The 14,623-nt window shown below is 50.2% G+C and overlaps 11 protein-coding genes across 11 annotated transcripts; 2 read left to right on the forward strand and 9 right to left on the reverse strand.

Moving 5' to 3' along the window:
* Positions 1-299: 299 nt before the first annotated feature.
* On the reverse strand, positions 300-1,019 carry NEMAJ01_0480 (small subunit ribosomal protein SAe; the record flags this gene model as incomplete). Its single annotated transcript, XM_047914318.1, has 1 exon — positions 300-1,019. The coding sequence occupies one exon, from the start codon at positions 1,017-1,019 to the stop codon at positions 300-302; it is 720 nt and encodes a 239-aa protein (XP_047770275.1).
* A 227-nt stretch (positions 1,020-1,246) lies between these two features.
* Positions 1,247-2,395, forward strand: NEMAJ01_0481 (uncharacterized protein; the record flags this gene model as incomplete). The annotated part of the gene is made up of 1 exon (XM_047914319.1): positions 1,247-2,395. The coding sequence occupies one exon, from the start codon at positions 1,247-1,249 to the stop codon at positions 2,393-2,395; it is 1,149 nt and encodes a 382-aa protein (XP_047770276.1).
* A 373-nt stretch (positions 2,396-2,768) lies between these two features.
* On the reverse strand, positions 2,769-5,018 carry NEMAJ01_0482 (alpha,alpha-trehalose phosphorylase (configuration-retaining); the record flags this gene model as incomplete). Its single annotated transcript, XM_047914320.1, has 1 exon — positions 2,769-5,018. The coding sequence occupies one exon, from the start codon at positions 5,016-5,018 to the stop codon at positions 2,769-2,771; it is 2,250 nt and encodes a 749-aa protein (XP_047770277.1).
* Positions 5,019-5,214: 196 nt separating this feature from the next.
* Positions 5,215-6,057, reverse strand: NEMAJ01_0483 (uncharacterized protein; the record flags this gene model as incomplete). Its single annotated transcript, XM_047914321.1, has 1 exon — positions 5,215-6,057. One exon carries the CDS (start codon positions 6,055-6,057, stop codon positions 5,215-5,217), a length of 843 nt encoding a protein of 280 aa, XP_047770278.1.
* Positions 6,054-6,575, reverse strand: NEMAJ01_0484 (pre-rRNA-processing protein TSR3; the record flags this gene model as incomplete). The annotated part of the gene is made up of 1 exon (XM_047914322.1): positions 6,054-6,575. One exon carries the CDS (start codon positions 6,573-6,575, stop codon positions 6,054-6,056), a length of 522 nt encoding a protein of 173 aa, XP_047770279.1.
* Positions 6,576-6,996: 421 nt separating this feature from the next.
* Positions 6,997-8,136, reverse strand: NEMAJ01_0485 (uncharacterized protein; the record flags this gene model as incomplete). Its single annotated transcript, XM_047914323.1, has 1 exon — positions 6,997-8,136. One exon carries the CDS (start codon positions 8,134-8,136, stop codon positions 6,997-6,999), a length of 1,140 nt encoding a protein of 379 aa, XP_047770280.1.
* Positions 8,137-8,482: 346 nt separating this feature from the next.
* NEMAJ01_0486 (uncharacterized protein) lies at positions 8,483-9,334 on the reverse strand (the record flags this gene model as incomplete). The annotated part of the gene is made up of 1 exon (XM_047914324.1): positions 8,483-9,334. One exon carries the CDS (start codon positions 9,332-9,334, stop codon positions 8,483-8,485), a length of 852 nt encoding a protein of 283 aa, XP_047770281.1.
* Positions 9,335-10,098: 764 nt separating this feature from the next.
* On the reverse strand, positions 10,099-11,322 carry NEMAJ01_0487 (uncharacterized protein; the record flags this gene model as incomplete). Its single annotated transcript, XM_047914325.1, has 1 exon — positions 10,099-11,322. The coding sequence occupies one exon, from the start codon at positions 11,320-11,322 to the stop codon at positions 10,099-10,101; it is 1,224 nt and encodes a 407-aa protein (XP_047770282.1).
* A 395-nt stretch (positions 11,323-11,717) lies between these two features.
* NEMAJ01_0295 (uncharacterized protein) lies at positions 11,718-11,996 on the reverse strand (the record flags this gene model as incomplete). The annotated part of the gene is made up of 1 exon (XM_047914133.1): positions 11,718-11,996. One exon carries the CDS (start codon positions 11,994-11,996, stop codon positions 11,718-11,720), a length of 279 nt encoding a protein of 92 aa, XP_047770090.1.
* Positions 11,997-12,024: 28 nt separating this feature from the next.
* NEMAJ01_0488 (palmitoyltransferase ZDHHC2/15/20) lies at positions 12,025-12,897 on the forward strand (the record flags this gene model as incomplete). Its single annotated transcript, XM_047914326.1, has 1 exon — positions 12,025-12,897. The coding sequence occupies one exon, from the start codon at positions 12,025-12,027 to the stop codon at positions 12,895-12,897; it is 873 nt and encodes a 290-aa protein (XP_047770283.1).
* Positions 12,898-13,228: 331 nt separating this feature from the next.
* On the reverse strand, positions 13,229-14,572 carry NEMAJ01_0489 (pescadillo; the record flags this gene model as incomplete). The annotated part of the gene is made up of 1 exon (XM_047914327.1): positions 13,229-14,572. The coding sequence occupies one exon, from the start codon at positions 14,570-14,572 to the stop codon at positions 13,229-13,231; it is 1,344 nt and encodes a 447-aa protein (XP_047770284.1).
* Between the last annotated feature and the right edge of the window lie 51 nt (positions 14,573-14,623).

Genomic DNA, 14,623 nt, shown 5'->3' on the forward strand with positions numbered 1-14,623 from the left:
AAAGCAAAGGATCACAGCACTTTGCATAGGGCATTTGTTTATAGCTCACCCAGCACAGCATACCTGCAAAAACTCTTCAATAGCACACTGCAGGCGGCTAGCGCGCATCAGCCCACTGCAAGACAGCGCGGCAAACACGGAAACATTCAAAAAGTAAACTGAAGGCGCGCCCTGCATGTGCTGGAGAATGCTTTGCAAAGGCCCAGGCCAACTCCAGGCCGGGCAAAGCAGCGCACAGGCACAGCAAGAGCAGAGCACGCCTATTCCCGGGCAAGTCCACTTTCAAGGCACTGAATTTATTATTCCTGTTGTTCCTGAGACGGCTTGTCCTCCCACTCGCCTGCGCTCTCTCTGTCTTCCTCTTTCAGCTTCTCCTTCTCTGCGATCCCTGCCTCTATCTCTGCTGGGTCTCTGTAGAAGTATGCGTCGACCAAAAGCCTGATCTCAGAGCTCAATTCAATGTCGCCCTGCATGTACTTAACAAGCTGTCCCAAAATGAAGAAAACAGCTCCAATTGATGTTGCTGATCTGTTGTTGCAGGGAATAACACAGTCGATAAGCTCAATTTCGTTGTCTGTGTTCGCCAGGGATATGCACGGGACGTTGATGTACGAGGCCTCGTTTATGGTCTGCTTGTCTGTGAAAGGGTCCACAGTTACAATCAAGCGCGGCTCGGCAATTGCCTTTGTGGCCTTGTTCGTGAATGTTCCGGGGACGAAGTTTGTCGTGATGTGGGTTGCCCCAACAGCGCGCGCAAAGATTCCTGCGGGCTTGTATCCGAACTTCTTGCTGCTTACAACGACAATGTCTTTCCTGTTTTTGTAGCTCACGATCATCTGGGCGGCCAGGACGAGTTTGTCCCAAGTCTTCTGCAGGTTGAAAACGTAGACTTTGTCCTGTCTTCTTCCGTACGTGTAATCTGCCATTTTATGGTTCAGACTCTGCCCTCCCAAGTGGCAGGTTGCTGCTATCATTAGCTTCGAGTAATCTGTTGGTATTGGTATTATAGCTGCGCACATTGTAATTCTAACTCCTAGGGTGCAGAAAAAGAAAAAAAAAAGACATAAAAGTTTGGGCGAAAACGCGCACTGTGCGCCCGGAAAGAGCAGGCGCAGGGGAAACGGGCTCGCAGTATGAGGGCGCCCATGCGCGGGAAGGGCGTGGCAATTTTCGGCGCATGCTGAAACTGCGTGCTGCTGCGTCTTGGGGCGAAAAGTGAAAAAGTGAAAGCGAAAAAGTGAAAGAAATGAACGGCAAGCGTGCGGGAGAAAGCAAGGAAAAAGCCAAAAACGAGGGCGAATTTGGCGCATCTGCAGAGTGTGCGGGGATGGGCCCAGAGGAGAGAAGCGAGTACTTGGAGGGAAAATTGTACGTTCTCGCGCGAAATGCAGAGAGAAGCGAGCGCGAGTGGAGGAGCGAGCGGGAGAGGCTTCGGAGCGAGCGTGCGGAAATGGCCTGCCGGATGGAGGCTATGAAGAAGGAGGTTTTGCAGGCGAAGGAGGAGCTTCGCGAGGCGCGCGCTGAAAATCGAGTGAAGAGGCTCCGGGAAAAAGCAAGCTCTGATGTGCCTGCCGCGGGGGAGGGCGCAGTTTTCCAAAGCGACGGGGTGAAAGAAAAAGCGAGTGAAAAGGGCCTGCCCGCCGAGAAAGCACCAAATGGCCAGTTTGGCGCGAGTTCGCCAAGTGCCGAGCTTGCGCCTTTGAAAACGCTGAATGAGAAGCCATCGCTGCATCCCATCCCGGGCGCTGGAAACATGCGGGACTCGAAGCATCTTCCAATTGAGTGGATTCTCTCGCATCTGAAGGGCGAGGTTCTTTTCGACCTTTCAGAGCTCACCCGCGAGAAGCTGAAAACCTTTGGAAGATTTTTCAAGCGGGAGTTTGACTCGCTGTACAGCAAAAGAGCTGTCATCTCTGAGATTGATGTTTCCGTGAAGTCGACGAAACATCTTGTTAAGTCGCTTCTCTACTTGTCGGACAGGCCGGAGATAGTCACACACTTTCTGCCGTATGTGTTCATGCAGCACATTCTGCCGGATGGAAGACTTTTCATCAAGGAGATCGTGCACATTTTGTACCGGGTTGGCTTGGCGCCTTTTCTGCAGGCGCAGGAAACAGTCCAGGAAATGGCGAAGTTCTTCGCGGCGTGCAGCGACTCTGTGGAGCTGATGCACTTTCTGGAAACGCTTTCTAGAACGAGCCCCAGAGCTGTGGCTCGCGTCGTGTCTCAGGAGTACATGCTGCGCCTCAGCGAGACGCATGGCGAGGCCGCATTGCGTATTTTCAAGGCTTTGGAAGGATGTGGCGCGTATGCTCAGAGCGCGCACGAGGCCATTCACTTGCACCGAGGAAGAGTGTACGTGTCGCCGGACGAGAGCATGCACTTTTTCATGTAAGCAAAAACGGCGCAGATGCAATAGCGCTCTATATGCGCAACAAATTGGCGCACCACATTTATCTGCTGATGCATAGCAAGTGCAATTTCATAGAACGACATGCAGCGGGCATATCGTAAAGACGCAGTTGAAAGGTGTAAATACAGAACATGTTTTATATTCACGGAGCAAAGAATAAAAGAAAAACTGCATAAGCAGCTCTCAGTCAATAATAAATCGCTGCTGGAAATAGTTTTGTACCCGGGACATAAAGCAAAAGTATTTTGCGAGAATACCAAATAGTAGAAAATTCACTCGAAAATCGCGAGCATAGAACACGCAAAAATTCGCTTTCTGCAGACTGCGCAACCAATAATGGGCACATATTTAGCATTTATTTTAGATACTTCTCCGCGAAGTCTTCGTAGTAGTTTTTGGGCTTTTTGGGAGTGCTCGGGTTGAACATTTTCAGCCAGAACAGGGCTTGAAACGGCGTGGTTATCACCAGAAAGTCTTCAGCGTGGATATTGTCCTGCATGCTTTTGTAGTAGACGTTGTCTGTGATCAGCTTAAAAAGGACTTCGGCCACCCTCTTTGTGTTGCCCTTTTCTACCACGTGCCCGTTCACATTGTTCTTCACCTGCAAAGGAAGGCCCCCAACATCGTACACAACCACAGGCACTTTCTTCATAAGTGACTCCGTGACCTTCACCTCAAAGCCCTCGGATATGCTCAGCTGGCACGTCACGTGTGCGCCCTGCAGGATCATGTTCAGCAGCTGATCAGAGGGCGGAAGGCGGACCTTTGTGATTTTGTGCTTGATGCACAGAAACTTCTCGTCGTTCACCTTCTCGGAAAGGCTCTGGAAAATTGTCGTTGCTTCGGGGTCGTCAACGCTCCCGTGCCCGCACAAAACCAGGCCCACATCAAACTCTGCTTCGGGAAACTGCTCCTTGTGCATGCAGTACAGCTTGTAGTACGCGTCCAGCAGGTCGTTGATGCCCTTGGAAGGGTCAAAGCGCGCTACTTGCACAATGTACTTCCTGGAAAAGTCAACGGGGTTTTCTCCGTTGTCCAAGCATATCCGGCTGAACACATTCTGATAGTACGTCAGCGCGTGCCTGCTGAGCGGCTTGTTCAGGCCGTCTAGCTGGTCAGTGCCTGCCGGCTGGAAAACCACCTTCTCTGGGGAGACGCTTTTTGGCACTGCCTCTGGAAAGGGGTGGCTTACAAAGTAGTCCGCGTTCTGGATGCTTTCCCACAGAAAGTTCCACACGTTGTCAATTGCGGTGATGTTTTCGCCTTTTCCTTCCTGGATCATCTCTCCGCGGATCTGAATGTGCGACCGGTAGATGATTTTCACGCTCGGAAACTCTTTTTTAATGACTTGTGCGAGCCTGCCCACTTGGTGGTCGTCCAAAACCACGATGCTGCACGCTTTGATCACGTTTCTCCAGTGGGACTCGTAGTTCACTTTCAGCCACGCGTCTATTTTGTTCTTGTCGCGCTGCGTGAGAAAGTCGCTCCGGGAGCACTCCCCGTTTTCGTCGTACGAAGGGCTTCCGGGGAGCTCGCTTTCCATTTGCTGCTGTGTCTTCAGACACTTTCCAAACGCGTTCTGGAGGATGTTGTGCACCTTCATCTTCGTGATGTTGAAGACCGAGGGGCTTGGCGTGCACACGTACCACGACGCGTCAATGCCCAGCATCTGCAGAAAGCGGATCAAAGAGTGCCGCATCAAAGCGACGCCTCCGCCCTGTGCAGTCGAGCTGAAAAACGCCACCTTCTGCTGCGCTTCCAGAATGGCCTGCGCCTCCTGGATAAGGTCGCCCATAAACTCGCTTCCCCGCGCGCCAATTGACTTCCGGTACTCCTCGAGAGAACAAAACCAAATGTGCCCCGAGTCCACAACCACCCGGTTGCTTTCTGCTATTGTCAGGTCGGGCAGGTTTTCGTGCCGGAACAGGGACGCACACTTTCTGGCAAGAGCCTCCGACTGCTGGTCCAGGGGCTTGCACCCCCCGGAGAAAAAGCACGGAAGAATGTCGTACTTGTTCCAGAGCATGCTTTTCATCTCGTCTGCAAACTTGCTCCTGTGAAGAACCCCCACGGAGAGCGCAACTCCAACTATTTTCACCGCGTTTCCTTTTGTGTACTCAGAGAGCCACTTGTCAATCGTCACCAGCAAAACATGGTTGAGCACCTCTGCGACCTCCTCGCTAAAGCTCTCCAAAACAACAATGTCGCTGGGCATCCGGCACAGATTGCACGCCTCCTCCAAGTCAATCGTTGGGGGAGACTTTGAGGCAATTCTCGTGCTCTCTGTGCTTTTCGTGTCCGGGGCCTCTGATTGCCCGTTGAGAGCCGCGGTCAGACACGGAGCCATGCGGATCTTCTTTTTCAAGTCGATGTACATGCCTAGCAGCTCCTGCATCTCCTGGTCATTGCCAGGGACCTCCTGCGTGAGCTGCGGCGAGTTGTTTGGGGACGGCGGAATTTCTTCCTCCTTGTCCACAATTGGAAAGCAGTAGTTCTTTGTTCCCAGCACAAAAAACCCGTCATTGATTGTTATGCTTAGGTTGAGAGAAGGCCTCTGCGGCTTTACACCCATCGCCACTCCAAGAAATATAGGCCTGTGCACCATAAAGAGCGTGCCCGCACAGACTTTATAGAGGCCAGCCGCCAATTACTTTTCTGCTTATTGTGCAAATAAGTGCGCAAATATATGCCAGTAAAATTAAAAGTGTTTTCGCCCTCTGAATTTACCACAGAACAATTAGACAGCACTTTATTTTTTCTGTCGTCTCTGCACAGGCAGGCCCAAATCGGCTGAAGCATCCTCATGCGGCCAGCCACTCTACGATTCGGTCTACTTTTCTATACCAGGTATCTCGGATCTGGAGGCCTGATATTCCCTTTGCAAGCGCCTCCACTTCCTCTCCTGCGCGCAGGTGCTGGCTGTATGCCCGGTGAAGGAAGCTTCTCTCCGGGGCTTTTTCCTCCCTGGGGCCTTCCAGCAGCTTCAGGCTCTTTACTTTTCTCAGGATGTCCTTCTGGATCTTCTCCACGTCCACGGTCACGCGCAGCCGTGTGACTTCTTGCAGCTTCCACGTGCAGAGCTTCCACATAATCTCTCCCCACAGGATCCAGACGCCCCACCTGAACCCGCACAGAGCCCAGACGCACACTCGGCGGGCATTGCTTCGCGCCTCCCAGGTCGCGCCTCCCATCAGAATCAGCGCGCCAAGCCATCTGCAGGCTCCCCAATACACTCCTGCGGAGAGAACCAAAATCCCGAAGAGGGCGAGCTTTCTTCTCTGCAGAAATGTCCTGTACGGGCGGGTGAATTTTCTGTCGTCACTTTCAAGCTTCTCGTTCACTTTGCAGACGCACTCTCGGCAAAGCTCGCTCAGATTCTGCCTTTTGACAGACCTTCTCATGCGCATGTTTTGCTCCTCCTCTGCCTTGATTCTCTCTCCCTCGGCCTCGTTCCTCTCCTGGCACGCGCTGCATAGAATCCGCCTCTCCGGAACTTTCTGATACTTCCTGTATACAGTTTTGTTCTCTATAAAGATAGGCACATACCCATCGTCGGAAACTCTAAAGTACGACTGGCACTCCCCACAATAGACAGTTCCCGAGAGCACCTGCATCTTCGCACACCCGCAGTACGGACACTTCATTCTTTATTTTTTCGTGCAGAAATCTGCTCATTTTGTACTTTAATAATTTCCTCGGCGGACGCACACTCAGAGTACGCCAGCAGCAGCTCGCTGTTGATTTTAAAAAACTCCTGCCCGTACGAGAACGTCTCCATAAGATTCTTCGCCTCGTCTTTAAACCCGCATATGAAAAGCGCAGCCGAGAAGGCCTCTGCGCAGTTTAGCTTGCACGGCCTTCCATAGTTTATCGTGTTTGCTGCAACCAAGTAAGGAAGCAGCCGGTTCCGCATGGCTGGGAGTGTTTTAAAGTCTATCTCTTCAACTCTGTTCCAAGAACAGTCGACAACTGCCAGCCCGTACTTTTCAATGTACTTTCTATCGGTGGGCGACACCACGCTCGTGCCTGCAGGGGACAAAACAAGGCCTCCAAACCTTCTAGTCGGTTTCAAGGGCTTTACAGAATTCTGCCGAATCAACTTCTCAGCAGAACACATCTTGGCAAAACACTGCTTCATGTCGAACGAGTACAGCCGAGGCATTAAAGAATAAAAAATAATTCCGGGTGTAAAGTACCACATTTACGGTGCTGTCTGGGTGCAGGCACAGCCACGAAGTACTACTCCCCTCAGAACCTAGCGACTTGCGCTTGGAAAGGGGTGTTTCGGCAGAGTGCGGCTGCGCCCCACCTTTTGCCATTTCGTGTGTATGTGCACTACACATGCTTTCAGCATACAAAAGCCCCAATTGACTTGCTTGTTTCACCGCACGCTGGCTTAGGTATATTCTCAACAATCATAAACTTTATTCATATTATGCAAGCATATTGTCGCAGTGCTGCGCTGGCCTGGCCAATGTATAGATTGTGCTTAGGTCTTTGCAGCCTGTCCTTGGGTGCTGCCTCTTACGATGCGTGGGCATACTCAGACGGCACGGCTTACCGATATTGTCGGCCACCACCTCTTACCACATGGAGACATTGTATCTCTGTGTGCGCATTGCGTATGCGGCCACACTCTGGTGCGCGTGCAAAATGCCTACAAATACGATGAATCCTGTTATGAAAGAGTACGACAATATCACTAAGTTCCAGAATGTGCCAAACTTAAACAGAGAAGCAAGACGCGCGCTCTTCTGGGCAGGCTCTGGCCTGGGGGGCTGCTCCTCATACTGTTCCCTCATGATATTTCCCTGGGTGTGGTTTCTGCGGCTGGTTTGCCCTTCTTTTCTGTTTATGTTGCCGACTAGAGCATACTTTATCCAGTTGTACAGGTATCTAAGAGTACCTGCATTGAACAGCACAAATACGTATAGCGCCGCCTGCATATACGCATACCAGTACACGCTGTTTACCATGCGGTCGCCCCAGTAGCTCATCAGCGACAGAGAAATGCTGGACAGCACAACAACCGAAAGCAGCACAATGTCAGAGTATCTTGTGTGCATGGAGGCATCGCCAACCCACTTAATGGTGAGTATTATGTAGAGTATGCACAGTATGTACCAAATTGCATTGAAAGCGCCGAGTATCATCACAATCGACAGAATGCCCATGATGCACATAACTATTACATAGTCAGAAACCGTCCTGGTGATGCTGTATCTGATCACTATTATTGCTCCCAGCACATACATTATGGGCATGTACAGAGTGAACACACAGTATACCAGCAGCTCAAAAAGCACGGCCATCAGCACAAGGAACATGCCCGTTAGGAAAGAGTGGTCGTTCAGCGTGAACGTCCGCTCTATGTTGCAGATAAACTCAAACAGCGTCTGCGAGACTCCGTTTGTGAACACCCGGAAGAATATGCTCTGGCCGTTCTTCTCTTCTTTTTTTTCTTGCAGCCCCGGGCTTTCCGGAAGCCTGTCGTCTTCTGCATTCGGGTCGTTCTGGGCCGCTCCGCGCGTGATCTTGCTTGATCTTGTCTCAAACTGCGAGAAGCTCGTCTCGATATCTGAAAATCCCTTTTTGATCTGCTTTGCTGTCGTGTTGATCGCGGTCTTGTACGATGTAAATACATTGTGTGGATTTCGCTCGTTTTGCGGTACAAACAAATATTTACCATCCAGTTCTCCTTCGGAATCAAATGGTCTTTGCATGTAATAAAAAACTGGAAAGAAGAAAAAGTTTTTCAAATATGATCTAAGTGATTTTCTCATTTTGCAAAATATGCATTCCGCTGCAGGGGCTCCGACTCCCAAAAAAAACGGCGCTGAGAGCAGGCCTGCCTCCAAATCGGCTGGTGTAGAGCTATGCAGAAGTGGCGAAATTAAATCAAGTTAGTAATTTGCATGGATAATTTATTTTTATATAATTTATACTAACATCCCCCCCCCCCAGTGCTTGTCTTGATAAGCACGAGTACCTGACTAAATTTCAGGCACTTCTTTCAGGTCGTAATATCGTCTTTTCTTTAGTTTGCTCTTCTCATTACGGATATATGAATCACTGATACAGTGCTTTACTACTAATCCTTAACCAGCACCTCATCCGTGCTGTTTCTTCTGTACTTATTATTCTGTGCTTGATTCCATTATCCCACAGCCAGTGTTCTACGCTCTTACTTACCAGTTCTTTTCCGTTGTCACTCACTAGTTCATCGATGCCTCCCCACGTGTACCATACTTTCTCCAGTACTCTTATTATTTCCTTCGTGGTTCTGCTTTCTAATTCCTCCAGCATCATTCTTCCTGTATAGCAGTCTACTACTCCTGCCACGTACTGTTCACGGTTTTCCCACTTCATGATGTTAATTGCAACTTTCTTGAACTTCTTTGATGTTTCTACTAGGTCCGCGCCACCTTCTATTTTCCTATTTTTCTCTTCAACTTTATTTGGCAAATGTGCACTTCCTCTTCTATTGATGTTGTCACCTTCACTTGGTCTTCTCGCATAACACATTGTTGCTATGTGCCCTGGTTTTCCGCATGTGTAACACCTCTTAATTGGCATTCGCCTGCTCGCTTCCATGTTCGCCATCTTTGCTTTCATTTCCGCTAGTTCCGCTTTCATTTCCGCTTTCTCCCTTTCCGCTTCCACTTGATCCATATACCGGTTCACTTCCCCTGTTATGAATTCTATGTCTTTTTCTCTACTCGTCTCCTCGTTTCTTATGCTTCCGCTTTCTATTCCCTTGACTAGTATCTTCTGTATGTCCACGTCTGATATCTCCTCGATTATCTGCCATATGTTCTTCTCTCTTTTCATGCCCACCTTTATGACTATTAGTGCTCTTTCTATCTCTCGTTTGGTACTTTGGTCTTTGACCGGAGTTGCCCCCAAGTTAGTAATTTGCATGGGTAATTTGTTTTTATATAATTTATACTAACAAATCATAAATAAACATCTGGGCGATATACTGTCATAAATCCGGGTCATGCTCGCACTATTGTCTAAGACAAGTTCCAGTAAAGATTTATTATCCTTTGGAGAACCCCCGCTGCCGACTTTAGATTGACTTAATCTTATGGTGTTTTTATTTTTATGCCTCTGAAATTGAACTTGCTCGCGTATTTATGCTTTGCCTGATCACTAGTGATCTCACTTTTTTCGCATCCACACCATAAAAATCTATCGGGATCATGATCTCGGCCTTCTCGAATAGTGTGGAAATTCCAAGAGTTCACCACATATACAAAGATTTCTAGCGTGTGATAATAGTATTTATTTGGTGATTGGCCGGCAGTAATAGACATAATGACGCGATACTAGAGTTTTCTTTGCGACTACAGCACATGGCCGTGGCAACCGCCTAGCAAAGGTCGGCCGCACTATATTACTGGTCCGAAGCTGTTTGGCGGCACTATTCTGCTAGTATTCCAAATTTTTTCTCTTCAGGGGACACCGCGGCTGCAGCGCACATGCATAGTTGGCAAAGTGTGCCCCTGCGAAAGCATGGAAAAGCAGGCCGGGGCTGTTTGTAGTTCGCTTTACAATAGCGGCAGAGCTTTAGCCAGTGCGTGCATTGGCAATATGCTGTTCCACAGCGCAGCTCTCTGACCTCTATGCAGAAACACACTGCCAAGCCAGGCTCTATCCGCGCCCGCTTGGTGCTTATTGCGTTATTCTCTGCTTCGCACGGCGGATATTTTCCTCCTCACGCCCGCATCTGCCACTTTCCACATTGCATCCAGCACCTTCTCCCCGCCCCGGGCCTCCTTTATGCCGACCAAGTCTCTGCAGAGCGTGCTCAGGAAGAGCGTTTTCAGCTCCGTGCCCAGCCCCGATCTCAGCAGCTCCACAATAATCTCCTGCCCGATTCTGTTGCGCACCCAGAATGCCTCGTACAGACCCAGGCACTGCACCTGCATCTCCTCCCGGTACCTTGTCGGGACCTGCAGGTACTTCACTCCCAGCTTGTACGACTTAGAGTCGAATCCGTCTGCCCCGTGGAACAGCAACGTATGCATGAGCTGGTCCTGTCTAAAAACTCTCTTGACTGCGCTCTCCAAAACATGCACAGCCCCTTCCTCTGCAGCCCGGATGAGCAGCTTGTGCAGCACGTTGTTGTTCGCCTGGAACGTGTGCACCTCCCCCTCGATCTCCGCGTACACCGTCTGTGCCGAGAACGCCGAGACAAACGCCTGCATGAAGTAGTTGCCCACGGGGTCTTTGCAGATGTCCATGAGAACCGGCCGGATCACCGCGTACATTTTGTCGAGCTGCTCCCTGCTTGCAAACCTGCACGCTATCTCGTACAGAAAAGAGTTGTAGTTTTTCACGTTCTCCACGCGCATGCTCTCCACCAAGTACGCAACCACCCGCTCCCTCTCGCTGCTCTCTGCGCGCACAAGGTACTCCGCGTACGTTGCGGACCTTGTCGACTCCTCCAGGAAGTGCCCCATCGGAAGAGCTTTCATCTCGTCTTTGAGGCCCTCGCTTTTGTGGTCTATCCGCAGCAGGGCGCGTATGATGTGGTTTGTGCCTTTGCTTCTGAGGGACTTCGTGATGTTCTTGCACACGAGCTTTGAAACCTTTTCCACGAGCGACTTGTACGCGTCTGTGAGTATTTTGTGGTCTTCTATTCGCTTCAGAATGCTCTCCAGCGCATATGTGATGTTTTTGTTGTGCACGTCCAAAATCTTTAGATTCTCCAGCAACAGCCCAAGGGAGTCCGTTGACGCATGGCGTATGAATATTTCCAGTTTTCTCGCAAGACTGTTTATCTTAATTATCTCGTTCACCTCCCCCTTTGTGATGCCAATGACCCGCTCAGAGACTTTTTCCTTCTCCTCCCAGGACATGCCGTTCAGCTCCGACATGTGCACTCTCTTTAGATACTCCATAGCAGAAAATTTGCACGCGGAAAAGAAAAGAAAAAGTCGGCGCATGCAACGAAATGCGGCAGTCTGCTGCCTTTATTGCGGGGAAGTGCCAGAGCCTGCGGCCGCTTTCTTGTAAGTCACAGAATCACTCGCTGAATCATTTTTTTATAATTTACTGAATTGCTTGCTGGGCCATTTACTGGGCCGCTTGCAGGGTTGTTTGTTTGCCTGCAGGCATGGGATAGCCCGCCCACAGAAACATTTTCTTGCAGCGGAGGCTAAAATCGCCCGGCTGTTTCCTTGAAAAGTGCCTCGCTGATCGGTCTGGCTTGGTAGGCGCTGCCGCGTGCTTTCGCGTGCTTGCGCTCCTGCTTTCCACCCCCTCGCTTGTTTATTCTTATTACATTCCTTGCTGCCTATGCATTTGATATTCTGGAGGGAATGATTCGGGGGTTCTCTTTCTCCAGGCGCAGCATGTTCTCTTTTCTGTAGTCGTATTCGCAGCTGTGCTCGTCAGAGTATCTGTGCTTCCCGCAGAAGACTCTCTTGCACTTGCACCCGAACGTGTTTGTTATTCGCAGCTTCACGCTGCAATACGCACACTCCGTCCGCTTTACGCTGTACTTGACGCTTTCTTGCTTTTTGCTCGGCTCTTCCAGAGAAAGCTTCCTCTTTCTTGCACGCTCATTTTCCATGAATAAAAAAACGAATTGTTTGCTATTTATGTCTGAAGTGCAGAGCGTGCTCTCCAGTGTGTGGACAGCCATAATGAGGTCTGTTCTTATATTTGGGACTATCTACCTGTTCTTCTCCTTCAACACGCTGTACGCCATACAGGTGCTGGAAAGAGTGTCCATCCCGACGCTCGTGGTTTTTGTGGTTTTCCAAGTGCTTATTCTCCTGGTGGGCTTCTCCTTCCTGAGAATGTCAATATCCAGAAACTGCACGACTTTGGAGCTGTTTCCAGAAGCCGCAGAGAAAGACTCGGACTCTGACGACAGCAGCCTCTGCATAAACCCCTTCGAGAAAGAGAGCCTGTTCGCGTACAAGCACGAAATGAGCATCTGTGTTATATGCAACACGGCGCAGCCCATGCGAAGCTACCACTGCACCAAGTGCAGCAGGTGTCTGCTTCTTATGTACAGGCACCTTACGTGGTGCGACCTGTGCATAGGGTTCACCAACTACAAGTTCTACATTGTGTTTCTTTTCTACTCGGCGCTTCTGAGCATAATATCGCTGGGATGCTTTGTGGACACTTTAATATGGAACGACACCAGAATATACACAATCATGCCTGTCATCCTCGCCGTGTGCATACAATCTGTGTGGCTTGCGATGATACTCTACTACCTGGTGGAGGGCGTGTACTCCATATGCATAAACCAGACGCCGCAGGAGAGGCTGCATCCTGTTGAGAACACAAACATATCGTACAACATGGGATACTACCAGAACTGGAAGAGCATAATGGGCGAGTCCTGGTACATGTGGTTTACGCCCAGCTGGACCACGCAGGGGGATGGCCTGAAGTTCCAGCACACGCGAAAGATCGAGCCCGAGGTGTACGAGAACCCAATCACGACTCCTTTATAGGCCTGCCCAGCAATTCCACGCCAAGAGCTGCTCTGAGGAGCAAGCGCCTGCAGCCGTCCAGCGATGCATTTCTGTAGCGGATATGCCTTGGCGCTAGCAGCATTTAGCTAGCCACCCAGACATCGAATGGTAGAGGGAAAATAGCATGGTTTGGCCGACGCGTAGCTACTAATAGTAGCCAGCTAGATAGTTGCGCATGCCATCGCGTCTGCTGCTTGCGCACAGTGTAAATAAATCACACAATTTATTTCTGCTCTTCGGCCTTGCCTCTGCAATTTTTCTCGCCTGGCCGCTCGAGCAAACGCAAACTCGCGCATCAATTATTTCTTTATTACTTTCTGTGGTTTACGAGCGACTCTATTTCCTGTCTCTTCCTCTGCGACAGATTGAATGTGTCCAAATCCGTGACGTCTAGCATGCTCTTGTACGGGCAAACGTGCGGCACAATTTCTTTCCCTGGCCTGTACTTGGAAACATCCTGCAGCAGATTTGCGTTCAAGCTGTCGTACACAATTTGTGGGTGTGCATAGTTGTATTCCACCCGGAAGTTGCTTGGCACTGTTTTGCATATGTATATTGTAGACTCCTCTTCTGTGCGCGCCACCCGGCCTCCTCCCGACACAACGAGCATCCGAATGGAGTGCATTATAGTCCCTACGCTGCTGCATATGTAAAACACGCTCCCTTTGAACAGGCCCGCTCTGCTGCATGCGGGCATTTCCCGGTGCATGTCCAAGAGATTGAAGCCCCCGAACTCGCCCGTGTCCATTTCCCGGACGAACTCTTCTCTGGTGTCGTCCTCGCACTGCAGAGACCGCACAGGGGCTTTGTACCGAGCGGGCGCTTCCTCGCCATCCTTCTCTTCTGCCGTGTTTTCTGCTTTCTGAGGCGCGTCCCCCTCTTTGGCGTCGCTGTGCCTTCTACGAACCTCGCGCAAACACTCAACGTGGGCGTCTCCAAGAGCCTTGTACAGCCTGAAGTTGACTTTCTCCAGAAGGTATGCGTTAAACTCTGCCGTCTGCACGATCACGTTGTAGTTTATTCCGAGCGCATCCTCCGGATCTGCAAGCGGGTACGCCTCCTTCCAAAACACTTCGTTTCCGCACACTTCTGTGCTGTAGTATATGCCCTCTTTCGACAAAAACACTTTGTACTCTGGCTGCACGGCCATCAAGTACAGATAGAACAGAGAAAGCTCTCTACATATCTTCTTGTATATGTTTACTTCAAAGCCCCGCAGCAGCCTGCTCCTGTTTCGGATCAGCCTTTCTGCAAGTATAAGCACAGTCAAGGCCTCCCCCAGGTCCTCATATACATCTTCAAAGGACGGGTACTTGCTTAGCAGGATCTTGCCGTAGTCTATCTTCTCCTCTCGCAGGTGCTCTAGCTTGTACAGCTGCCCTCTCCTGGCGTACACGTCTCTTTTTCTGGCATTCTCTTTTTTCATCTTCATTTTCTTGTACGGCTCGGACTCTCGAATTCGGTGGATGTCCGTTAGCGTGTACTGGACCCGGGTGGACTTATTGGTGAGCTTGTCCTTCGAGTTGATGTACGGGTGCGTGTCCGTGAGCACACAGTATCTGTCAAACTCCTCCCCGTTCACGCTCAAGCATATGAGAGCTTCCTCTCTTGTCACGTGCGTGCGCCTCTTTATTATGTTCGTGTACTGAGGCATTAAAATTTGCAGAAAATCCGAGCAAAAATGAAAGGCTTTGCAAAAGGCCGA

Source organism: Nematocida major (assembly GCF_021653875.1).
Source record: "Nematocida major strain JUm2507 chromosome Unknown 2438, whole genome shotgun sequence".
Taxonomy (NCBI): domain Eukaryota; kingdom Fungi; phylum Microsporidia; genus Nematocida; species Nematocida major.